The sequence below is a fragment of the Accipiter gentilis genome, chromosome 12, assembly GCF_929443795.1.
Source record: "Accipiter gentilis chromosome 12, bAccGen1.1, whole genome shotgun sequence".
NCBI classification, from domain to species: Eukaryota; Metazoa; Chordata; class Aves; order Accipitriformes; family Accipitridae; genus Astur; species Astur gentilis.
This window is the reverse complement of record NC_064891.1, coordinates 22,402,879-22,429,138: the sequence shown is the minus strand read 5'-3', so window position 1 is coordinate 22,429,138 and position 26,260 is coordinate 22,402,879. Positions and strand designations below refer to the sequence as shown.

Below are 26,260 nucleotides of genomic sequence, written 5' to 3'. Positions count from 1 at the left end.
AAATTTGGCTAAATAACCTCACCATGAGGTACATTACCCAAACTTATAACTTTATCCAGAGGAACAAGAAAACATTCTGAGTATATGGATGTCGAGTGCAGTAACACTCGGACTAAGAAATATCTGAACGTTCAGGGTTTTCTTCTTGGCTGACTGCATGTAAAAGGAGAAAAGATATTTTATAAATTGGATGGATTTTATAAATCCATGTAAAACTGAGCTGGATATAGTCACTGGGCTTTGATTATCAGGGAGCACTGTTGCAAAATATAAACAAGTTCTGACTCCATTGCCTACACAGAGGTTCCCCCTATCTAAAGCATGTCCCATACTGCAAGTATTTGTTCTCATTTCTGGCTAGCACATAAAGAAAAAGAATATATAGATGGTACTAGGTTGGGTGGGAAGTGGATGGGAGAGAGAGTGAACTGGCTAAAGAGGATACATATGGCATGTTTGCAAAAGCTTTTAGATTCCTAGTCTGCTTTCAGGAGTAGCTTTAGATATTAGTTAAAATTGCTTTTTATTGAAGAAGTCCATTGTGTTTGGTAGTGATGCAGGGAAAAAAAGGTAACTGCAAGCTCAGGTAGGGTGGGGGATACAGAGGCAGGAGGTGAAGCAGCTACTAGCTGTTTTGGCATACCAACGGAGAGCTTTTCACCTGTGACTGACTTCCTCAGCTGGCACAGAGCTTTCTTTTCACCCTTAAGGCTTTTCTTCCATTTGATTCAATTCTTTCCCCACCCTTAACTGTTGAAGTGTCACTGTTGATCCCTTGATTCAATCCACAATTCAAGATTTTTTGGACAGCTGAACTTTTTACCTGATGACTCTTACTAGATTGGCATTTAAAGCTGACCCTGTGTTTTCCAAAAGGGACAGGTCATTGTCACCAAAACATTAGTATTTCCCTTCCCAACATCAGTTAAACTATTGTTTTGCCATCAATACAAGGCTGTGATTTGCAATTACTTCATGCCTACTTACCTTCCAATCAGTATTTCTGTAAATGTTAGCATAATTAAATGAGCTGTTGCTTTGAATTAGTCTTGCAGCACTATTACATGCTTCTCTTTTATTATTTATTTCTGTACAGTGGAACAAAGCAATGCTTTGAAACAAAAACATTTGGGAAGTTTACACTGGTTTACATTTATTTAAAAAAAAAATTTAAACACTTGTGTATTTCACCTGTAGATTATTAACTACAAATCAAATAGGGCTCATAACTTCGAAGAGGTTCACAAGTACAAAACAGTCTCCTCCTGGCATCTTCACATCCTCCTCTTCTGTGTGCTTATGTACAATACTGTGAAAAGGAGAAAGCGGCACACATAAGAGGGCCCTGGTAAATAATGTGCAGAAGCCTGTTTATTTAAAACATCTTGTTTCCATGGCTTGTAAAACAACAGTGTAGTGAATCTCATTCAGCATGAATGAAGTCAGGAAACCTTTTAAGTCCAGGTTCCAATAAATGCTATCAAATTTACACATTATTTATTACTTTGGTTCAGTATTTATTATATTCGCAGCCAAGCTATACTCCAGCAGATGCAGGCTGAACAGAGGAAGAATAAAGCCAGCCACCCTGCAGCATTACTGAGGGGAGCTTGAGAGAGTTTCTAAGCAGCAGAATTAAACGTGTCAGACACTAATGCTATGATCTTTCAACAAAAGCTGGAAATCCCAAGCACTTAAGGCAAAACTAATGATTACCTATGAAGGAGCAGACATCTTCCACCTGCTTGGCTGGTGATATCCCCAGAACAGATCTATTCACAACATGAAACTGCATTGTGCTCCTAAACCTGGGGTGTCTCAAGTTCTCTGCTCAGCCTCCTGCCTCTCATCCATTTGTTTTAACTTTTATAATAGATTCTTATTCCCTTAATTGTTTCTCCAGCTGCAATGTCACTGCACTCCTTAGAATAATAATCCAAATTCCTTGCAAAAAGTATTTGGCCTTATTCAAGGATTATTTCTCCTCCCAAAACACTCTTTCACACTGGTGCCACATTCTTGTTGACTCTTTTTATAACACAGGATTCAGTTCTTGTTTCTTTGTATTCCCTCCCTCCATCCTGTCCTCCATTTTCTTCTCAAGTAACTTGGTCAACCTCTGCTTCATTTACGCTCTCTACAAGCCTCCTCACATCTGACTTGTGAACCTTTTCTATTTATAGATATTCTTCTCCCTGGCATGTCCTGCTATTACAGCCTAACTGATACCACAGAATCATTTCAGGAGCCTGAGATTGTCCCTGAAGTGCACTAAAATCCACCTACTGCACTGGGATATTCAAAGGCTCAATAGTAAAGTACAAGTGATTTTCTTGACTGGTGGTAAAATCTTTACTCACAAAGATGACAACAGCCTTCAGTACTAATAAACAGCATTAATTCAGGTCTGGACAACTGCATCACAAGCAAGTATTACAGTGTCATCAATATCTGTACTGTATCATAAATTTACACAGTAGTTTGCCTAACAAAACACAAACTTCTATGGAGCAGAGGCCATCTAAGCAGGCAGTAAGTGCAAAAGAGTAAACCTGTCAAATGACATGAAATAAGCTCTAAAGAAGGCTAGAAAAGAGCATGCTTCTCTAAATGAACTTCAAGTTCAGAGGCAAAAAGGGCCACAGGAATGCAGTGTCCTGGTTTCAGCTGGAATAGAGTTAACTGTCTTCCTAGTAGCTGGTACAGTGCTGTGTTTTGAGTTCAGTATGCGAAGAATGTTGATAACACACTGATGTTTTCAGTTGTTCCTCAGTATTGTTTAGACTATAGTCAAGGATTTTTTAGCTTCTCATGCACAGCCAGGGCACCTGACCCAAACTGGCCAACGGTGTATTCCATACCATGGGACGTCACATCTAGTTTAGGAACTGGGAAGTGGGGGCAGGGAATGGTCTCTCGGAGACTAGCTGGGTGTCGGTCAGCGGGTGGTGAGCTATTGCCCTGAGCATCATTTGTACATTCCAATCCTTTTATTACTACTGTTGTCATTTTATTAGTGTTATCATTATCATTAATAGTTTCTTCTTTTCTGTTCTATTAAACCATTCTTATCTCAACCCATACTTTTTTTTTTTTTCCCCGATTTTCTCCCCCATCCCACTGGATGGGGGGGATTGAGTGAGCGGCTGCGTGGTGCTTAGTTGCTGGCTGGGGTTAAACCACGACATGCAGAAAAGCACAGACACTGAAAAGTGAAACTGTAAAAAGTAAATATGTTAAGGTTTCCATGAAAGCCTAAAACTAATATTCTTACAGGCAGTTTGCTTACACCTCAGCCACTCCTCAAATTCAGAAGTAAATATCAAAATGCAATCTTCTAATGAGCAATAACATAAGGAGGAGGAGTTACCATTATTTCCTCGGATAAATGCATCCCCGTACTTGTTCTTTAATTGTCCATTTACATATTCTTCAGTCTGTTCCAGAGCAATGTTCATATACCCATCCAGGCAAGCCAGGACACCTGAAGACAGTGACAGTTTAAAAGTGAATCAGTTTAAACTTATTTTAAAACAAACAAAAATACTGTGTGTAGCATTGTGTTTGAGTAGTGCTGATAAAGCCTGTATCTTCATAACAAACTAAGAGCCCAAGCTTGGCCAGATGAGTCAGTAGATCAGAGTATTCTTCAAAGAATTAAGCTGGGAGTGACAAATCCCAGGCACCCTAGTAGCAATTTAATCAGTTGATACAAGAGTTGGGGGGGGAAAAGAAGTCATTAAAGTATGACTTTCAAAAGATTGACAATTTCCACTTTGAAAGTTTAAGTTGTCTCTTCTCACTTGTGTTTTAAGCCACACACCTGAAAAGAACCTGTGACATTAAGTGTAACTGGATAACCTAAGGGCAAGGCTATGTAAATTGAGTTTTCATCAAAACTTGTGAAGGATATAGCTGAAAACCAACCCTTTTAATACAGGACACCATACACACTTTTTCTTATTTATCTTCATGCTTACAGATCTAGAACACTGGCTGCAAGTCTCTGATATAAACAAAATTCTACATGATTTTCAGCAGGCAAAGGGTTTTCAAATGACACTGAAATCCTCCCACAAAAATAAAATTACACTGTTTAATTAATGCAACTCAAGAAAAAGTCTCTGCCATTTGTAATATTTTCTTTTGATCAGGAAAATACACATTTGAGTAGCCCTGATTTTAGACAAGTACTTATGTTCTCATTTCTCATAGCCCCTGTTGAAGGCTGTACCTTGTTCACACAGTACTTCCTATGTGCTGGCAGCATGATAGCATTTTTTCATTCAAAATCAGTCCTTGGTATTTACACCCACCCTTAAGATCAGAACCATGGCCATCTGCAAATTTAACTTGCCTGATCAACAAACAGACTATTCGTGTAAGGAACTACATGATTAACAGATATAAAGAATTGCTCAGAGAATGCAATCTGATTTGTTAATTGTGCACATAAAACAACTTGCACACAGAGACAATACTAATTTTTTCCTCTGAAAAACACTTTATTTACCTGGCATTAAAACCTAAAATCTAGTGTATTGGCTGTACTTGGGGAGGGGGAGAAAACTCCAGCCTGAGAATCCTCCTCTAGGACATGTTCTCATTTTTCATGACAGTTACTGTAATATCTTCCATTAAATAATTAGGAATTCAAGTTCTCCTGCCAACTTGTAACGGTTTGACGATTACTATTTTCCTTTATATTTTTCTTTCCTCTGTTTCCACAAAAATAGGAAAAACTGAGTGCTCACTAAGTGTTACTAAATGCACCAAAAAACCCACACCAAACCAAAGTCAGAACTCTTTTTCACTCCAGTAATCCCAAGTGCTCCACATAACAACAGAAAACAAAAAAAATGTTTGTCCAAAATTAAAATTGGACTGTGGATTTTCTTAAGCTACCCCTCAGTAGGCCGTAAATGCAGTATTTTCAAACTATTTTGCTCCTAGAGTGCATTCATGGTTATTCCACTCTCTTCCTCCGTTTCTTTGTGTTTACCCTCAGGCCACTAATGGTATTAAATATTGTCACTGCCCATCCTGGCTAGTACTTTATCTGTTTTATCTATATGTAGAGATGTTTAAATGTACATATCAATCTCTAGGCATATAAATCATACATATTAATTTATCACTGATTATTTTCCCAGGGCTTCTTCCCTTAGGTGTGCACAGCACTTGGCAGTGAATCAAGACATTCTACGGTTACACGTCAACACTTGTATTAGGCCACGTTTGTGCATATGGTGGCTTGGAGGATGGAGGTACAGACATAAAATTAGCAACACAGCCTAGAGGAAGAATCTTGACAGATCTGCAACAAAAGCCTGAGATGCTGGCTTTTTTAATGTTTGGCTTTTACAAATGTTGGTCAAACTTCTGCAGAAAACAATCTGAATGCATATTTTTCAAATGAGAACAGTATACAGGTTTTTAACTGCAGGATCATGTCAAGTGGGAAGGGAGAAAAGCAGAGTGAAGTAAGGAAGGGAGGGGAAAAAAATCCAGTAACAAATAAGGGCGTTCAAAGGAACTGTGGTTCGATTCCTGGTAGGTCTGACTGTAGGCATGTTAGACTAGCCTTTTTGAGGGGAAAGCTGAGCAATTTATCTGCAGCAGTTACAAATGGATCTTACCGAGCAGAAGGTATCAATGTTCTCAAAGAAAACAGAAAGTGCATCCAAAAACCAAATCTGGCTTGGCCCTGCCTTGTATGTACCTTCAGGTAAACGATGACTTGCTTTAATTGACTTTCATGAGCTGTCGCTACATTCTCCTGCAAGAAAGAGTTTATGGAGGCCAAAGACCAATGAGAAGCAGTAAAGTTTTTAAGCCACCAACCCTACCTGAAGTGCTCAGACAATGTGGTTCTCAAAGAAATGGCAGATTGCAAATTTTCTCAGCTGAGACACTAAAGAGGAACAGGAAGGGATAAGGCGGCACTGCTTGCTGTGAGTGAACCATAACAGTTTAAAACTGTCATAATACAAAGATTCTTTGTCACAGCACAAACAAGTCTCCTCTCACAGTGCTGAGCCAGTTGAATTAAACCTATCTGAAGTGATGATCTGTAGCAGAACCATAATGTTTAAGTCACTTCAGAATAAAATGATTAAATTGGGCACAACAGGAGATACATGATAGTTTTACTTAAGTTTGGATACTACTAAAAAAATTGGACATGCCAACAGTCTTATCCTGATGGGAGTAGGACCAGGACGTTTCAATGAACAGAGAAGTTTAATTTACTGGTTAAAAAAGCCCTATAATCCTACATACAGTGCATGAAGGTATACAGATAGGCTGAAGAGTTGTGGAATAAAACTGCTGGACTGTGTTAAAATAAACTGGGCATATAGCAGCGAAAGCCACAGTAAGCTTTCTGCTGTATCTCCGCAAGTCTTGATCCAGCATGTGTCTAGGCAGTTGTTTAACCAAGAATGTAAATAAAGCTTCCATCCCTCAAGTAAAGAGTAGGCTTATGACTGATGGCACAGTTTACTGTTTGAAGATTTTTCTGGACCAAGGTCTATGCTAGGAATTGGAGAACAGGAAGGTGAAGAAAAGGGTAGTTCCAACAAGGGTTGCTATCAGAGCACTGAAAAGGGGACTGACCGGCCATTTCAGGAATTGTAATTCCAGCCAATCTTTACAAATATCAGTTTAGATGCTCAGAATCATCCTAAGACTCCAGCCTAACCATCTGTGACTAAGGACACTAATGATTTAGATAAGTAATTTTAATCTCTAAATCCACCGTTAACCTCCTTTTCATCAGTTTCTCCAAAGCTGATTTTCTATTTTTAATGTCACCATTCTAAGACCTATATTCACACACTCCAACATCTGGATCACACTGTTTTGCTTTTCAAAAGCAATGCATCTGCTCCAGGCTCTTCAAACTATGACTTTACTCACTGTGAGAAACAGAAGGAGAACTTACCTCGATAATCAACTCCAGAATTTAATTTTACGACAACCGGCCTTCCAATGATTTGTTTTAGAAAGTCACTAGGGGTCTGCTTCCGTAGACTCATCTTGATCTCTTCTGGTAAGCTGGGAACGCAAGTGAGAGAAAACATTTGGATAAGCAACATGCTCACACATGGTCTTTAAACACTCAGTACGGACAGGCAGTCCCCTGACTCTTAATACTTTCAGTAGGAGAAAATTTCGAAGGAGATAAAAGCAAAACCTTAAGGGTGGAGGTGGAGAGACAGAGCACCTAGATCCACAGCATTAAGCTTTCCCTTTGGCATTTCTGTAACTTCTGAATTCACTAAGAATCCTTGCATGCCACGCTGTGCATCTTGTAGACTTCCAACAGAGCCAAAGGCCTCATCATCTCTGTACACCTTTTGCTAAAATGGTTTTACTAAAATTAAGAGAGCTAAGCCATAATAAGTGGTTCGTATTTTTAGGGGGTGGAGGGAGAAGCCAGTACATGCTCTATACACAGAAGTCTGTACTGGAACAGCAAGAGAAGGATTTCTGATCTCAGCTCACAAATACAAGCAAAGAATAAATTTGAAAGGATGCCTTCAAATGAAGTTCGACTAAGTTTAGAACTGAGGCTTGTGAGTAAGTTGTACAGAGACCTGACAAGATGCTGTGATTTAAAAACTGGTGGTGCAGCACGCACCCAGTTTGGTATGAGACCTTCCTTCAGTCAGCATTGCTTAACTTCTGCTTTGATATCACCTCGCCTAAATAACAGCTGTTCTGCATTTTCAAATCAACGGTAGACAGCAGTGCTAACGCTGCCTCCCAGTACAGCCTCAACTCCCCGCCGCCGGCTTTCTGTGGCAAACCGCCGTAAGCTCCTCCAGCCGAGCAAGGACCGTCACCGGTTTTCCTACCGACCCACAATCTCGCGGGCGATGCTGGCACCGCAGGGCTCGGTAGCGCAGCACTTTATAGCCGAAGCTTTCCTGGGAAACGAGCGGGTTTTGAACCGCAGGCGCTACCCCGCCACCCCGCCCGCGGGTAAACCCGCTCCGGTTTTACGCCCCGCTCCAAAAGCGGCCTCTTCAAAACCAGCTAAAACGGCGCGAAACACGTCCTGACAAACGCCCCTGACAGGAACCCCGGATGGGGTGTGAAGCTTTAGTGCCGCTTGCTTCAAAAACCGGGGAAAAATAAGCAGAACCAACGGCCGCAACGGGCACCAGTAACGGCTGCCGCACGCGGCTGGGGGAGTACGCGCACCTCACAGGAGCCCCCACCCCGCAGCCCACACAACCGGCGACCCCCCTCCGGTCCCCCCCCCCGCGGCCCGGAGGCGGCGGGTCAGGCGCCGCCGGGGACCCCCCCCCTCACCGACACCGGGCCAGGCCCGCCCCGCACTCACCCGCCGCCGCTGCCCGCCGCGCTCCCGCCCGGTGAGGCCCGCCCCGCTACGGCGCGGCGGCAGGGACAAACCTCCCCGGGCGGGAGAGCGAGCGGGGCGGGGCCGGCGGCGGCGGCGGCGGCGGCGGCGGCGGGCGGGCGGGCGGGCGGGCGGGAGGGGGTAGGCCGCTGAGGCGGCCTCCGCCCGGTTGGTGCGGGCCCGCAGGGCGAGGTGCCCGGCCCGGGCCCGGAGCTCCCCGGGCGCGTTTCCCACCCGAGTCCGTGATTTTGGGTGGGTTCCTCCGGCCCCGCTCCCTGGGTCGGGGCGCGAAAGGTGGCGAGCCCTGGCGGGTTTAGCACCGTGGGGACGTGGAAGCACCGGGGATTGATTCCTCGTAGGAGTCCCCCCCAAAACCCACCCGGCCGTGCTGAGAGGGGTTCAGCCCCGGGACCCGCGGGCGCTTCGTGAGAGGAACTCCAACTTCTTCATCGTGCTTTACGGCTTGCTTACACTTAACGCCCAAAACAATGTCACGTCGATTTCTTACGGAAAAATGATATGACACAGTTTATAATTACATTCTATTATAGTGAAATCCTATTTATTCCAGAATGATCTTGTCTTACACGGGCCTTTCCGGAGACATAAGTGAGCGTCTCACAGCCGTCAGTGCAGGTGTCCTTACCAGAACTGGAGAGAAAAGTGGTGCTTGGTTCGTTTTACAGATGAGTTAGTGAACATAAAAGCTGAGAGATGTTTTTCAAATGTCACCTGGAAAGAACATGGCACAACAAGAAGCTGAACTTTTGTCTTCTACTTCTCCCTATCTTCTCACCCATCTTTTCTCCTTTCTCCCAGCTATCCCCTAATGTCTGGAAAATACTTTTTTTTTTTTTTGAAGGGATTTAGTACTGTGACAGGAGTTAATCAGCTGTGAAAGCTTCTGGAGTGGATTTTTTTATTCTTCCATTATTGATTTAGTATCTTGGTGAAACTCTTAATTCTCATCATAGGAAGAAAATGTGCTATGGCTTGTCAGAACACAGATTTGTATTCTCTCTTCCTTCCGGAGCTGTCTATCTTCTCTTTTTGAACACATATACAGTAACGCTTTTTTTCCCCAAAGCTTATGCTAAAAAGCTGTAAGAGTCGAGGTCTGCAAACCTGACCAAGTTCACCTGACTGTCCCAGAGCTCAAGCACAGGCACGGCCAGGAAAGTTGTGCCACATTGTGCCCGTGTTTCCAGGCAACCATCATATTAATCAGGAGCATCCAACTGTGCTTGATTATATCTAGTACTTGAAGCAGAAGAGAAACATAAAGTAGTTACTCTGGGTAGCAGGCTTGCAAAGTTTTATTTGGCCGCCTGGCTTCAGTGCATAATGTTTTGATAAGGGGGAGTATTCTGGTTTGTGTTATTATCGATGTCTGTGATAAAGACTGGGCAAGTAGATTCTTCATGCTTGGACTGGTAGACTTTCAATTTTGCAAGTCCAACTAGGGATATTTTATGGTTTGGGAGCCTTCCTTTTTGTTTTATTTCTTATGAGTTTGTCTTTATAGCTTGTATTTCCTTTTTTTACTAGGCATCAGAACCTGATGAGCTATTTTGCCTTCTGCTCAACAGGCTGCTTTCTAGCTAGCTTAAGCATATATTTAGTTACAGTTTCTATGTGTGTGGACCCTTTGGTTGTTTGATGTCAGTCAACAAAATCCTTCCACTTTCCTGCTTCATCGCCTATTAACCTCACAAACACATCTATTTTGAATCACGGGCATTGAGATTGGCAAGTTTTGTATCCTTAGCTCCCCTCTTTTATGGTTGGAGACCAAGTCATAAACCCAAATCTTAGGTAATTTTCCTTAGTTTGCCAGAGGTCTCGAAGCAATCTCACGTGCTGTTTCTAGTGGTAAATTAACCTTTGTGCAGGAAGGCGTACGTTGCTGAACACTTCGGTGTAGCGTGATTTGCACCTGGGAAGACAATTCCCATCTTGTACATTCAGGAAGATTATGTCATCACATCTGTTATTAGGCAACCTAAAGAATGTGTTATTTCCTGAGTGACAAAACCCCAATGACCTCAGGAAGGTGGTCTTCAAAGGATTTAAGTAATCCACATTCAGTGGACTTCTTAAAGATTTCAAAGCTTCAAGAGTGAAAATAGAGTTAAGACGTCATTTGCTAATTATTCTCTTTTGTTTGTTTGTTTATCATCTAGATGAAAAAGGATTTTGATCTCAAACATCGCATACCTGGCTATCAGTAGATTCTTTTAGATACTGCATTGCTTTATCCTTTCATAGTGCACTATGACAGAGCTTTTTCAGCTGTATAACTCATGGAAATCAGTGAGATGCTGCCCTTGCGTTTTAATCAAGATGAACTTGAAAGGTGAACATTGTAAGTGGTAGAAATTATTTATAATTTGGTAATAAAAGTTTATGTCTAACACTCCAAATTTCATACATCTGCTGTGTGCTGGCCTTGAGATATAGAACAATTGCAATTGCCTTTACATTTGGCCTCAGATGAAAGGTCATAAATTACAATGATAGAGTTCGTAGTCATTCCCAGCTCACAAAATTTCCATATTAACATCTTCACCTCAAACATAAATGGTTACAAAGTTACAAAGAAAAGAGTTGTGTTGGCCTTTGTCAACTGAACTTAATGATTGAAGTCAGTGGATCATGTACTATTGCTAACTCTTAAAGCATTGCAGAATCCTTGTTCAGAGGACCTAATTAAAACTTTACAGTTAACTTTAAAAATTAAATGGGATTTGACAGTCTCTCTTTTTCTCTCTTTAATGCAATAAAAACCACTTCAAAGTTAGGAAGGTTTTTCTCTCCCAGCTACTTGAAATAAAAGCATTTCCATAGAGCGAGGTGGCTATATAACACAGAATGTGTTAAAAGTAGTATCCAATTTTTCTATTTCTTGTGAAGTGCACACCATTTATGTAAGTTAAATGCAGAAGAACAGCAATGCAGATAACAAAAGAACGTCTGTGGCAGATTTTGAATTCAGCCTAAATAATCCCCAGCTACTAGCAGTAGATGAAAAAAAAGACGACATAATAAACAGTCCTCACCTGAAAATTGTGTCAGAGAGGACAAACCCATTCTGGCCACAATCACAGCGTACCCCATAATTTTAACAATCAACTTTGGTGTCTTCTTAGATTAGAAAGAAAAGGAAAAAAAGAGAAAAAAAGAAAAAAAATTGAAAATTATGCAATAAAATAAAAGGCCAAGAATGAGTTCCAAATGCAGGGAAACTTTTCTTGCTGAGAGCCTGAGATTGTGGGGGCAGAAGGAGAGGTCAGCCTTTATGAAGTATTGTTGAGGTGGAAAAGCTCTGCAATTCAAGATTAGCCCTGTTATAGTAGGGTTTCCAGAGGGCCCTGAAGTAAACATGTCATTACATTTCTGGAGTTTGAGAGGTGGAAGGTGAGATTCTGCTCCCACTGAAGCCGGTGGAAGCTTTGCTAATTACTTCTCTGTACTAAGGATACCTCTATAAGTTTTTGAAAATACACCTGAAATCTCAAAACAAATCCATCCTGATGAGCTGGTACCAAAAATACAACTGTTAGACTGATAGCTGTCATAGCTTGGTTTTAGAAACTTCTCGGCAATCTCAGGATCCTGGCTGCTGAACAATCCGTTAGCCCGCTGGCCTGATCCAAAACTCCCCCGGTGGATTCAGGATAAGATTCCTTGGCTGCAGATCCTTTCCACCCACTTTGGATCAAGAAAGCACCATACGTGCTTTCTCCACAGCTATCCCACGGGATTCCTAAGGGAGTACCTCGCAACAAGAAAGCTTTTGCAACCCACGTGGCTCGTCTGCTTTTCGGTCCTGAAACAACTGCCGTGCCAGAAGAGTGGGGATTAGCTCCCCCCTTATTGCTGCGGACCCCCGGGCTGTTGTCTGCTAGCAAGCTAGTGGGTATGATTTGCTGAGGGCTCTGTGTCTCGCTTTGCATTGTCAGAGGCTGGGCTCTGTGCAGAGAATAGATCGGTGCCAGATTTGCACTTTGGCACAGGGCTGCTGAAGCTGACCTTGTGACTCTCCTGAAGCTGGCATCATCTCCGTGCTCTCTGTCCCTTTCTTTTTCCTTCTGGGCCGTGTTCTTTTGCAATGAGTTGTGCTTCTTAGAAACCTTCTTCTGATGTCCCGAGGGTGAGGAATTGGACATTAAGGTATTGAAGGGTGCGGGAAGAAGCAACAGAAAGGAAGTATTAGGACCTCCCTCCTTTTCCTCCTCAGCAAACTTCCTGGTAAACAGCGAGCTGTCAGCAGGTCTTCAGGGAGCTGGGGAGAATAATGTGAGAACTCAGCTTGAGGCTTTCTCTCTGTCTCCTAGACTTTCAGGTCTGCAGAAAAGAAAGGGAAGATCCCCAGAAGCTTTCAGAGCTCACTTAACTCCCTCTGAGTTCCTGGGAGTGCTCTCCTTGGCTTCCCCAAGGGACAAGCTTTTTCAGGAGCCTTAAGAGGTTTGACATCCCCTTTTGCATGCATTTGGATGGGAGAGTTCAAGCGTTTCAGCCTTTGAACGATAGTCTATCTGTCACTATACAGTAAAAGATCAAAGATTTTTTCCCCTTAAATGAAGGCTTAGTTAGCCAACATTATTTCCCGTGCCATGCGAAGATCATCAGAACTGCTGATTCCCAGCCATGTTCTCAATTAAAAAGTTAATGCATTTTTAAATTGGACCTTAATCAAAAAATACTGGGTTTGTGCTACAGATTTTAGATAGAAGAGCCTAATAAAATTCTGTTTTCTTCAAGTTCTCACGTTATGCTCACCACCTGGGGATGTTCATGTCCTCCTCTATGGATTAAGTGACATGATTACGTTTTGTCACATGTTTGTCTCTCCCACCTTCTGTCAAGTCAAAATATAGTTTGACAGATCATGTGAAAATTGTGCTTTCTATTAAGTAAAGGCTGGATGCTCCATTTGATTCTTTCTGCAACACTTAGCTAGATTCCATCCAAAATCTGCTGGAATTGGACACAGCCTTTTGTGTTTAGACTTTCTAAAATATTTACATTAAAGAAACACATGTTCTCTATTTTTTCCAGTGTGGAATATCAATTCCAGATTACATTTCGATGTAAAGTTTTCCATGGTCAGCTCAATGATGCTAATTCCTTACTTCAGGTTGAAAACTCTGGTGTCAAGTTTAAGCACAGACAGGGGCTGAAGTGGTTACTTTAAATTGACCTGCTGGTATAAAGCATTCGCAAGGTTAGTTCCCAGCTCCCCAGAAATGCTTCTGATGCAGACCTGGGGATATGAAGTAAACATGAGGCAGCTCTAATTTGTAGTGTGGTAAAAACAATCCATATCCTGTTCTGAAATTCACTGAAGGAGGAAGATTAAAAAGTGTTCAGCCACCTTTCTGTCCCTCTCTGACCGTTTCCACTTCAGCATCCAGCTGATGCTCTAGGGAAGAAGTATCATCTGACTCACAGGACAAATAAATCTCTATTTGGGAACTGACTGGATCTGCCATCACCTGACTTCTTCCAGCCTCTCAACCCAATTTTTTCCATTTATCTGACCCTCCACAGGTATTTCATATAGGGGGAAAGTTTGTGTTTGCCTCTCCTGAGAAAGAGCTTAAGAGCCTTTCCATGGATTTCAGCAAGCAGCGGATTAGGGATCAAGCCTGAAATAAATTGAGTAGGTTTTTTTTTCCATCCACACATTTCGGTCTTCCAGAAATTGTAAGACATAAGCCTAAACCCAGCAGTGCTACTTCACTGTATGGAGCAGCTAGCACAGTTTAAGTACTAGTTGTAATAGTAGCAAATTGAGTTTTATTGATATAGACCACAACGTTATATAAAAAAGAAGTGTAGATAATTCTGTGAAATTCAAAGCATTTGCTGACACATACCAAGAAAAAATACTGGAAAATGAAGGCATGAAAAAAGAGATCGAAGTTTCAAGCTCTGGACTTGCAAGCCTTTGTTTTTGTTGGTATTGTATATTTGTACAGTATGCGAAACCTCCTTAGACATTACTGAAATGCAAATAAAAAAAAATAATCAAATGTTAGAGAGAAAATAACTATACAAAGATGATTCAGTTTGTCTATGTGAAGAGCAATTTTGTGGATATTAGCCAGACTGGAAGTCACATGTGGAGGCTACGGAGTCAATGTTTACTCTGCTGACTGATACATGTTACTATTGTGAGGATACTGGAAATAGGCAAAAATGATGGTGTTCATTGTAACTCAGAATACCTGGGTTCTCATATGCCTGTGCCAGAGGCTTCCAGGGTGACCTTGGGTGAATCATCCTCAGTGGCTCAGTTCCCACATTCAATTAACAGAAATTTGATTAGAGGGAAGAAGCTATTTTTATTAGTATAAATTATTTTTGAAGTGGAGGGAAAGTAGGGAAGATATATGCAGAAAAATCTCAAATATTCCTAGTTTCAGTAATTTTAAACATAAATATTTAATCTACTGTTAATCCAGGAAGTGAAACAATTAAGTATTTAAAGTAATGGAGATTGTGGTATAATCACTCTGTTCTTTCTGTGCCTTTACTAACTGGAGAGCTCAATTTCTTCAGAAATAAAATGTGATTTAATGTCAATGTTAGGTCACTCCTAGAGCATTTGTGAGTTAGTATTTTCCAGTGGCCCCAATTCTTGGCCATTGACTACAAAATCATTATTTCTGAGGTTAAGGGAACAAAATGGAATGTGATTATTTTGTAATTTAACAACAAAAATAGGTAAAATCAAAAGGGAGGACTAGAAACTGTATATATGCAAGATAAACAGTTTTGTTAGGAATAGAGCAAAAGCATAACGTTTCATATTAAGTCAAAAGTTAATTTTTAACTGAGTACATTATACACCTCTCTTGTCTTTTAAACTTTATTATAAATTCAGTGGATACACTAGCAAAAATAAGGATGCTATCTATAAATATTGATCTGTCAGTATGATGTGCCTGCCTGTGACCCAGTCCCCAGGGCCTGCAGTTTCAGAGGTAGTGTAACCTCAAGCACAATGTTCAGATCTGACTCCCTGGTGTCCACATACTCAAGAAAATATTCCTATATACTTTAGTCTTGACTGCTTTTACAAGAAAATATGTATTACTGGAAAAATTATATAAATCAATATTGAAGGTTATGTACTAACTCCTCCAGATGTGTGATAACAGGTATGAATGAATATTATCTTCTAGGAGAGGGCAACGATGCAGGGCAACTGACTCACTGTTCCGTGGTCCGTTCTTCGGCTTTCAGGCAAAACTGCCATCTGTGCTATCAGTGCAGCTCCACTAGTCCTAGGAATCGTAGGAGCTTTAGGGCAAAACCAACATCCATAGTTTTTTCACTCACCTAATCCTACCTAGAAAATTTAGAAGGCAGTAGCATAAAGTGCCTGTAGCAATCCAGACCACCTGTCATTAAAAATTGCACCTTTGCTACTGCCGGTGGACCTGCATGGATGTTGAAAACAATGGAGAATCCTAAGAAAACACTCGGCAGAGACAAAACTTGTGACTGTGAAACTGAAAAGGTTCAAAAGACTCTTCCGCGGAGAAGAGAGATGATACAAAAGCCTGATCAGTAGTCCTTGCAGGCTTTTGTGGCTAGGAAGATGTTGGCAACATTGCTGTAAAATGGGTTATAAATCCTTATGACTTGGATCATTAAAGAACTACAGCTCTCATTACTTCACTCTGCTCTGCTCTACATAAACAGAGGACTTCATTCTACAAAGAGGAAGAAAATCCCCTCTGCATTCGGGAGAAGCTGGAAGGTGAAGAAGCAAGCTGCGTTCGTACCATGCATTCATTGCTTTTCTTTGGTTTCTTGTCTCATTTCACTTCCAGCTCCACATGCTTCCACATGGAGTGACACACACTCTGGTTTTCTCCATGACATATGTCGGATCCTCTGGTCTTGCCTCATCAGACCATATCCCAACCATGCCATCTCCTCAGCTACTACATTTTTCTTATGCATTCACCTTCCTCATCCAAATATTTTTTTTTTCTTGAGGTTTTTTTTTTTTTTCCCATGCTTTTCACCTGGGCTCTTGTCTACTTGGAACTGACACTACCAATTGATTTCACATAATGCACACAGCACAGCCTAAATATATATTTCTGTCTCTGGGTGTAGGGTTCAGACATTAAAATCAATGCCTTGGAGGTGAAAGGCTTCATCGTCCATAAATAACTCTTGAGCCACTCTTTCAGGTCCTCAAACAGAGTATCAACAATGGAGTATGTCATTTGGAAGATGGAATTTGAAAATACACATGCTATGCTCACATGCTGAAGTTTCCCCAGTTGGAAGGAATTCTAATGGGGAATGGGGAACAGCAGTGGATTAGTATTTTTGCACAGAATGGATAAGGAGATTTTTTTTTTAATAATAAAGAAATATCTGTGATAATTCTAGCCCATTATTGAATAATGAATAATAAATGAATAATCACATGCTGTGTGAACAATTCAGGGGTACGCCAGCAAACAATGAAAATTTCCAGTTTGAAATAAGCAAGTCAAGTATTGGACAGGCTAGTCTAGAGATGTAGGATCTGTTCTCACTTCTGTTGCTGAGCTGCTCTCAAATGTTAAGACAGGTTATCTCACTTCTCTGTGTCTCAGTTTCCCTTCTGTAAAACAAGAAGAATGATATATCTAAAGTGCTTTCAGATCAATGGATGAAAAGCTTTATGTAATAGCAAGGTATTATTAATATCCTAATGATGCCATGAGAGAAAATGATCAATAATTATTTATAATTTTCTTTGCTGTTTAGGAGGTATTTTTCTACTGTCTATATTTTCTAAGGTCATATGCTTAACAGCTGAATGTTGTCACTTTCTTGCAGAACATACAAGTCTTTTTGTATCTATATGATATAAAGATGAAAACCAGGTTAAATTCTGGTATGTCATTCCTCTCAAGGCTGGAGGGCCAAAGTCAAAGGGAAAATCTAATGATTTACTGCATGAACAAGTGCAAAATCTATGCATTAATAAATTCTACAGGACTGTATATTCATGCTTTACTGCTACTGGTTTTTAAGCTTGAATTTTTTTAGGAATTAAAGTAAAAAGGATTGCTTTCAAAAATTGCCTCACATTAAATAATCTATGCTTAAGAAATTGTGTTTTTATTTTTAAAGTAACCTCATTACTACCAGACTACTTTTTCCTTTTGACAGTAAAGCAGAGTGCTTATCTTCCATATTTTCATAATGAAAGCTCCCAAGCACAGGATACTGTGGCAGATTTACAGCCTGCGAGCAGCAGAACTGACAGGCATTTTAATATGAAAGGAGATATGATGTCTTTAATGTACAGTGATGTCACTTCTAACAAGGTAGAAGCCTGCTTTTTGCACTGCAATCACCATAAGAAGTGAAACCTGTCTGCTTCGGGAGTGACCTTTTAACCCAGGAAAAGGTCACAAATAATAGAAAAAAAGACGGGACACTGCTTACTCAGGTGGAAGGGCACACTGACGTTGGAGGAGCAAGGCTATTGTGGATGTGCATTATCTCCAGGAAGTTGAAGCTAGAAATAGTCTAGCTAGAGCTAACCTTGAGAACAGAAAAGGAAAGGATAATGAAAATCCTCAAGGGAGTGTTAAACTGAAAGCTAGATTGCCTGTTGACCACCTTTTTTCCTTCTATCCAGCATTGATTGGCCCTAATAACTTGAAAGTGATATTGACAGCAATATAGTCTACCGTTAGCTGGACACAGGATTCTTTCACTGAGAGAAAGGACAGCAACCCAGTACCAAAACGTAGGTCTTTCGTTCTACGTTAGACCAATGAATTTACTACTTCGTCTAGGAAATATTTGCCAGCGATTTTAAAGGCTGATTTAAAATGTGCATTTCTTAAGTCCCTTCTTAAAGGTGCTTCCAGCTCCTGACTGAAGCTGCACCATTCTTAAACCTTGTATACAAGAGCATAAGATGAAAAGGCCGTAAAATGGCAAGAAATCTCAAGGTCCAATAAGTACCTTGAGTTAGCATTAGGCTAGTGACTTTGGTTAAAGACAGGAAATTAAAATATGTGGGCATCTCTCTCTCTCTCTCTCCCCCCCCCCCCCCCCAAGACATTCACTTCCTCTAAACTAAAATTCAAGAAAATCAACTTTGAATATTATGTCTTTTGGTATTTTGGCAGTTTGATCTTGAAGGAACGTACTAAAGAGATGAAAAGAACAACAGGAGAAGTAATTCTGTTGTTTTCTATTCTCTTTGCAGAAATCTTAATTTTAAAAGAAAATGCTTTTCAGCAGGATCTGAACCATCATGTTCTCCCAGCTGAGGTGGCAGGGCACTGAAACAGTAATATTCAAGTAAGGCAAAACAAGGAGGAAATCACAGTGTTGGCCAACCTGTACAGTGTTATCCCCAAAAGGAAGCATTGATGTCAATACAGCTGCATATCTGTGTGTCCTGCAAAATCAGAAATGATGGCTGACCTCGTGAAGATGCCTGTAATATTCCACAGCTAGTCCTGTATTGTATTGAATTTAACTTTTATAAATGAGTATGTTCTTAGAGGTGATGTGATTGGTTTTAATTTACTTTGAAACAGCTCACTCTTTTCATCCCTCTTCAAAATGGAGGGAAGAGAATCTGCAAGTTTCATATAGAAGTTTACATATAGAAATAATCAACTCATATTTCAGTAGAAAATGTCAGAAATACTGGCAGTATCAGTGAATTCTTCTCCCCATTTTGAGCCTGTTCGTCTGACAGCAAAGGAACATTTCAAAGATAAGCCCTGTGTATGGTTGGAGATATGATAATATTCTAATTATATTTTCCAAAAAGCAAAAATACTGGGAAATGAGGTATGATGTGATACTACTGTAGATCCATAGATCCCTGAAAAGAAAAAAAAATCAGATGCCGTTAATGCAAGTTAATGGTTTGGAAGATCCTGTAATAGTTTTAAAAGATCTGTGTCTGGAGACAAAAGCAGCTTGACAGACACAAGTTGTGAACTGCTTCACTCTCTATGCTACCTTGTATCTGTCAATATATTGGTTATGGAGCTCTACCGAGGCCAGTCTCAGAAGGCAGACTGTCACATTTCTCAAAAGATAAAACATCCCTAAGGGTACAAAGAATTCAGGGACACAAGCTGATAGACAGGAGCAGCACTGCAACTCTAACATTTTATGGCTAAGTTCAATGAGTGAGTCCTTAAACGGATAATTGAATTGATGAAAGGCTTACCGTTGCCCCGATTAAGCTTGTTCTTTCTCCATATGTAAGACTCAGGATAGTTTAAGCAAAAATCGAGGAAGAAATTCAGGAGAGAGACATTCATGAGCACTTTGAAAACTGGTCGCGCATGAAAAGCTTGCCATTTGTTAAGGCACATGTGCCGTTTGTCCACACAAAGAATTCTGTTGCCCAAGAAGTGTCATTTGCAACAGCCCCTTTTTTCTAACTAAGGATTTGTAAATATTTTTAGAACATGTCTCACTGCTTCATGACTCATTCCCCTTACGATCTTTGGTATTTTTCCCATTTGTGATCATGTAGCATCCCTGTGGCATATGGTCACCTGGGAAAGTACTATTAGGGAAGAAATCAAGGGATTTTAGCTGTTTTTAACAACTCTTGGAAGGTAGAAGTGTGGAAGAAGAGCCACATCAAAGCAAAATTTTTCAATCTACTGCATTACATCAACCAATCTCATTGTTTATTCATGCTTTCCATGCTGTATCCCTCTATTGTATCTTTGTTTATAACTGAATTGTAAACTATCCAGGGAATGTGCTTTGCTTCTGTGTGTGCTTATACAGTGCCAAGTGCAACAGAGTGATGGCCTGTGACTTGGATCATTAGGTGCTATGATAATACAATTTTTTAAATAAATGCATATCGGACCAGGAACTCATAAATTCCTGCTTTAAAAAGCCTTGGGTTTAAACCTATACCTGATTAGTAACTTGGTTTGTTGATGTCAGCATCTTTTTTAGAAAACTCGAAAGGTAGTTACGTTCTTTACAAATTCAGCAGGTATGTAATGCCTTTCAGAGAGTGAGGATTGTACCCTCAGATGGGTAACAAATCTCTGTGCCTTGAATAAAATTTAGATAGCATAGGGGAAGAACACTTCCTGCAGGGGTGCATTTTATTTGCCTGTGAATGCAAGTACTGGGTCATTGATATGCGGTGCATGAAGTTCAACTCATCTGTTTGCTCTGGCCATGATTCAGGCAAACGTTTAGTGGCAGTATTGAACGTTGTCAGTGAGGAATGCATGTACCTAGTTCAGGCAGTCTGAAAGGAATGAACGGGTTTGGGCTCTGTGCGCCTGTCCTGGTTCAAGCCCAGCCGGCAACAAAGCACCTCGAGGCCGTTTGCTCACTCCTCCCCCTCAAAGGGATGGGGAGGAGAAAATATAAAGAAAAACTCGTGGGTCAACACAAGGACAGGGAGGGATCACTCACCACTTATGGTCATGGGCAAAAGACAGGCTCAACTTGGGGGAAAAAAAATATCAATTTAATCTACTACAAATCAAATAAAAACAAGGATAATGAGAAGTAAAACTGAATCTTAAAACACCTTTCTCCCACCCGTCCCTCTTTCTTTTGCTTAACTTTACTCCCTATTTTCTCTACCTCCTCCCCCCGAGCAGCGCAGGGGGACGGGGAATGCGGGTTTGGGTCAGTTCATCACACCTTGTCTCTGCCGCTCCTTCCTCCTCAGGGGGAGGACTCCGCACCCTTCCCCTGCTCCACTGTGGGTCCCTCCCACGGGCTGCAGTCCTTCATGAACTTCTCCGGCATGGGTCCTTTCTGTGGGCTGCAGTCCTTCAGTCACAGACTGCTCCAGCACGGGCTTTCCCATGGAGTCACAGCCATCTTTGGGGGCATCCCCCTGCTCCAGCATGGTGTCCTCCACGGGCTGCAGGTGGGCATCTGCTCCACCATTCTCCTCCATGGGCTGGGGGGACGGGACAGCCTGCCGTCTCACCACGGGCTGCAGGGGCATCCCCTCCTCCGGCGCACCTCCTCCCCTCCTTCTGCACTGACCTCAGGGTCTGCAGAGGGGTTCCTCTCACATTCCAATCCCACTACTCACTGCAGGTTCCCCTTCTTAAACCTGTTCTCCCAGAGGCATTACCACTGTTGCTGACGGGCTCAGCCTGGGCCAGAGTCAGGTCTGACTTGGAGCTGGGGAAGCTTCTAGCAGCTTCTCACAGGAGCCACCCCTGTAGCACCCTCTCCCACTGCCAAAACACTGCCAAACAAACCCAGTGCAGCACCTCTGAAATAAAGCCTGTATTTGAGCTGAATTTTTGATGTTTGAGTTGTATATAAGTAACTTAATATGGCTTACAAGTTGTTTAAGACCTTGCTTGCATGCTTACACTCTCTCCCTATGTATATACATGTATGTTGAGTATTCCGATAGATTTTTTGAAGAAAAATAGATTTCATTCAGAGTTTATTTTTATGTACGTTTAATGCAATTACATATTTACACTAGTCTCACAGTATAAGTTTCATGAAATAATATAACATGTGCTTAAATATTAGTTTTTCTTCTTTAAATAAGGCTGGGTTATAACTGCAATTTTTTTCTTGCACCCAAACTGCTTTTGGATTCCTTCCACACATGCGGCATCATTCACCATTCTGTTTAAATAACCAGATTGGTGAGAATGTTTGACTTTTTAAAGCACCTTCACTTTACGGAGAATTAAAGGTCATAGCTGGAAAACTGGCCATCCGAGCTCAGTCATTTCTATGTATTTTGTTAATTTTTCCTGGTTAATGGTCCTTTCAAATTCAGTTTGCACGGTTACTTCAGACTCACATCAAATGCTCCTCAGAAATAGCAGCTCACAGTGGGAAAAGATAACCTATTTCCTTCAAGCACTGTAGCTCTATCTGTGAACTATTGGCATCACATGAAGATTGATAAAAGTTCTGCAGACACCTAATGCAAAAAAAAAAGAAAAAAAGCTCTCCTTGCCTGTTTCAAAGAATAGCTGTCTCAAATTCTAGCTGCTTGTCTCTGAGGTCTGAAACTGGCCGAGTCTGTTTATCAATTAGGGTGCCAGTGTTTAGAACAACATTCAGAGGATAATGGTAATGAGGGACCACAGTCATGGCTCCAGGGGAACATATTAGTATTAACCTCAATGCTAGGTCATGCACTATCCCTTTTAATGAGGGATGTTAGGGCTTCCCAGACAGGTGCATTCTGAGCTGAAGAGTAACATAACCTTTTCTACCTTACCATGTCAGGTGGCAAATTTAAACCACAGTGGACTGAAATAGGCTTGCTCAGCACTATGGATAATTTAATTCCTCAGCCATCTTTCCTCTTTATCGCCTGTCGACATGCTCCAGACTATAAAACAATCATAGATACCATGTTCAGACAAACATAAACCTTACGAAGGTGTACAGTAGGCTTTGTGCCCTTCCCCTTGTTCACCTTTGTGAACTGCAGAATGGGGTGCCGTTGGTGAAGAGGTAATGGATGAACCTGGGTACTGAGTGCATTGTGCTTTGGGGCCCACTTGTCTGTGTCTGACAGACTACCTTCAAAAACCTCGGCAACCTTGCCCTACCTAATGTGCAAGCCCAAAGGCTTTGGGGGGGGGCTGTTGGTTGTGAATGGGGATATATGAGTTTGACCTAATCCTCTTCTGCATGGTGTGATTTTGCCAGTCTGTGTTCCTGTCCTGGTTTCAGCTGGGATAGAGCTAACTGTCTTCCTAGTAGCTGGTACAGTGCTGTGTTTTGAGTTCAGCATGCGAAGAATGTTGATAACACTGATGTTTTCAGTTGTTGCTAAGTAGTGTTTAGTCTAAAGTCAAGGATCTTTCCGCTTCTCAAGCCCAGCCAGCGAGAAAGCTGGAGGGGCACAAGAAGTTGGCAAAGGACACAGCCAGGGCAGCTGGCGCAAACTGGCCAACGGGGCATTCCATACCATGGGACATCATGTCTATTATAGGAACTGGGGGGCGTGGGGGAGGGGGGGGGGGGAATCACCACTCAGGGATTAACTGGGTGTCAATCGGCAGGTGGTGAGCAATTGCATTGTGCATCATTTGTATATTCCAATCCTTTTATCATTACTGCTGTCACTTTATTAGTGTTATCATTATCATTATTAGTTTCTTCTTTTTATATTCTATTAAACCATTCTTATCTCAACCCACGAGTTTTATTTCTTTTCCCGATTTTCTTCCCTATCCCACTGGGTGGAGGGGGAGTGAGTGAGTGGCTGCATGGTGCTTAGTTGCTGGCTGGGGTTAAACCATGACAGCTCCCTTGGAGTTTCTATTTTTAAATATTATATGCATGTCTCCAGAAAATTACATATTTAAGCTTATAATGAAAAGTTTCCTGGGAACCACCACCTTGTTATCTGTTCCACAGTGGGCTCACTGATAACATAAGCTTGAAATATACCCTATTTCTCTTCAGGTTCTGGAGGATAAAAGCAGTTGATTCCATAAGCCATCAGTCAGGGACAGAATAGCTCATAGATCTGAAAGTGCTGAATCCAAGTATCATTATTTACAGTTGGGAGGCAGCATGATTCAGCGAAATATGCTGCTTTCCCCAAGAGTTACATAAGAATTACCACTTTGATGCTGCTTCGTAATCTTGGATAAGCCACCTAAACATTTTGTGACTCAGCTTCCCCTTTTATAAAAAGGGCATAATGGGACTTACCCTAAGAAAATACACCGTCATTGTAAAGTGCTTGGAGGCAGCGACAGGGCCTCTTTGCTACACTAACAATAGCAGTGATCTTTGAGGCAGGACAGCAGAGAGACGCAGGTCTATCAGCACTGCCTGCTCTGCCAGCAGCGTGGAGGCAAGCAGCAGCCAAGGCTACAAAAGCTTGGTGATGCCAGAGAGCCCGCGTAGCTGTCCGGACCACTGGCTTCTGCTGCCACAGCTATACTGGAAGGCCAACCAGATGTTGCGACCTGACACTAAGGAGAGAAAAGCCCTGTCCTAAGAGCTAAGGTCATTAGTGGGTATCTAAAGGGGGATTTTTGTTGCGATATTGATTTATGCAGTCATCTAATTACATGAAAATAGGTGTAGCCAGTTAGATGTTTGCAGTAGAGTAAGCTTTTATGAGGCCAGACTAATGAATGAGCCCCTCTGCACCCTCTGAAATAATTTGAGTCCCTCCCTTGTGTATAAGATTGAAATGACAGCAGCAGCCACAGCACAAGTATGCCAGTACCTAGAGAACAGTCCAGTGTGGACCCATCAGTCAATGCCCTATTGATCATACTAACAAAAGTGGAGTAGTAGTGTGTCGATGCTAAAATGCCGCCCTGGTTTTATATTTGCGCGTTCTTCTAGAGCTAATGTAATTTCAATCCTCTATAATTAAATTATAATCCTCTATAATTAAATATTATTAATAATCATGTTTTTATTAAATTAAAAATATTCTGGAAGCGTCAGTCATCTTTTTGCATCTGGTACAATGCAAAATTTTGTTTGGGAAGGGCTGCAGTATCTCCACCTGGAGCTCAACAGCCAGTTGAAAGATCTTGAAAGAGATTTTGATTATGGAGGGAGGTCTACAGCAAGAAAAATATGCTGATGCTCTAAGCACCCCTCATTCTGACCCTCCCATTCACTTAGTCCAGTTAGAGATAGGCCTACAGTGGAATTACTATTGAAGTTGAGGAGGATAAGCAATAGCTTTTCAGACATGATCTGTTCCTGGTAGCTGATGATTGATTTTAGACGTTTGAATAAATGTGCCTACCTTTTTTTATAGTGATAGAATTGTTTCTGGTGCATAAAAGTGTTGCATTACATTGCAACACTTCTAGAGTGCAGCGGCAGCAATAGCTATATTTCAGGTGCCCTTCTTAATCATTCAGAACCGAGAGAAGAATGTGCCTTTGAACTGCTTGAGGGACAGTGTGATTGGCATCAAGTATAAGCACACCTTCTGTTAGAGCTGTCGCACTGTGGTCAGTGGGAAACTAGTGCTGATCAATGCCACCCAAACATAGCCGTCAATAATAAAAGAAATCCATGACAGAAAAGGATCGTTGTCTCCTGCCACAAAGTCCCTCTTGTTAGCAGCAATGCTGCGCTCCCAAGTGGACAACTCATGGGCTAAGGAATAAGATGGCATCCATTTTTAGGATGATAGAATGCAATTGTTTGTCAAAACCTGTGGGCTGTGTATTTGGTTATTTTATGATAGCAGTGTCAAGTGTTCTGCTTTTTATGATTATGTTGTGTAACACTAGAAAAAGCACAGAGCTGACAACTAAATTTATGGTTTGCTAACTATACCCTTTACTGTGATCCAAGAAGTGTTTATCTTGCCCCATATCAAGACTTGATTTGCATATTTATGTATTCACCATAAGACTACCCTCTTGCTATGCAGAATTACACATAACCACTTTTTCCTTCCTCTCCATCTATATAATACTTTACAGAGTGCAATGTCAGCAGGGCTGTATGAACAGGATTCAGGAATGCCAGCTACCTACTCTTCTGCTGCTGTAATTCTTATGGGCCTGATCCAAACCCACTTGAAGGTTTTGGAAAGGCTTCCATTTATTTCAGTGATCTTTGCATGAAGTCCTAAGAGACATTTCCCAGTTTTTTAGAGGTGAATTGTCAAATTATGGGAGTCCCACTTTGGTCACTTAGAGACTGATCCTTAAAATGATGGTCTCCAAACTTTTTGGATCGTGCACCCCTATCAGCAAAAAAATTTTGAGCACACCCCCCCAGTATATGTATAATCATTTATTTATAAACTATGTACAACTGTACTAATACATTATGTACATTATAAAACATACACAAAATAGAAATTAAAAAAGGATGAGCCAAATATGAAATAGACAAAATTAATAT

General features: G+C 41.3%; 1 protein-coding gene across 2 annotated transcripts; it reads right to left on the bottom strand.

The window, feature by feature from the left end:
• Nucleotides 1-1,136: 1,136 nt before the first annotated feature.
• LSM6 (LSM6 homolog, U6 small nuclear RNA and mRNA degradation associated) lies at nt 1,137-8,378 on the bottom strand. 2 transcript variants are annotated; one of them, XM_049815075.1, is made up of 4 exons: nt 8,354-8,378; nt 6,947-7,059; nt 3,371-3,484; nt 1,137-1,309 (listed from the first exon to the last, which is right to left on the bottom strand). In XM_049815075.1, the coding sequence occupies exons 2-4, from the start codon at nt 7,038-7,040 to the stop codon at nt 1,275-1,277; spliced, it is 243 nt and encodes an 80-aa protein (XP_049671032.1). In that variant the 5' UTR covers nt 7,041-7,059; nt 8,354-8,378; the 3' UTR covers nt 1,137-1,274. The 2 variants fall into 2 exon arrangements, with proteins under 2 accessions (XP_049671032.1, XP_049671033.1); XM_049815076.1 differs by lacking the exon at nt 8,354-8,378 and adding an exon at nt 8,323-8,340.
• Between the last annotated feature and the right edge of the window lie 17,882 nt (nt 8,379-26,260).

Coding starts and splice junctions, on each gene's coding strand:
- LSM6 (XM_049815075.1), bottom strand. CDS start 7,040: ATGAGTCTACGGAAGCAGACCCCTAGTGACTTTCTAAAACAAATCATT. Junction 3,485..6,946: donor TTCTGGAGTTGATTATCGAG/GTAAGTTCTCCT, acceptor CACTGTCTTCAG/GTGTCCTGGCTTGCCTGGAT. Junction 1,310..3,370: donor ATTTATCCGAGGAAATAATG/GTAACTCCTCCT, acceptor TCCTTTTCACAG/TATTGTACATAAGCACACAG.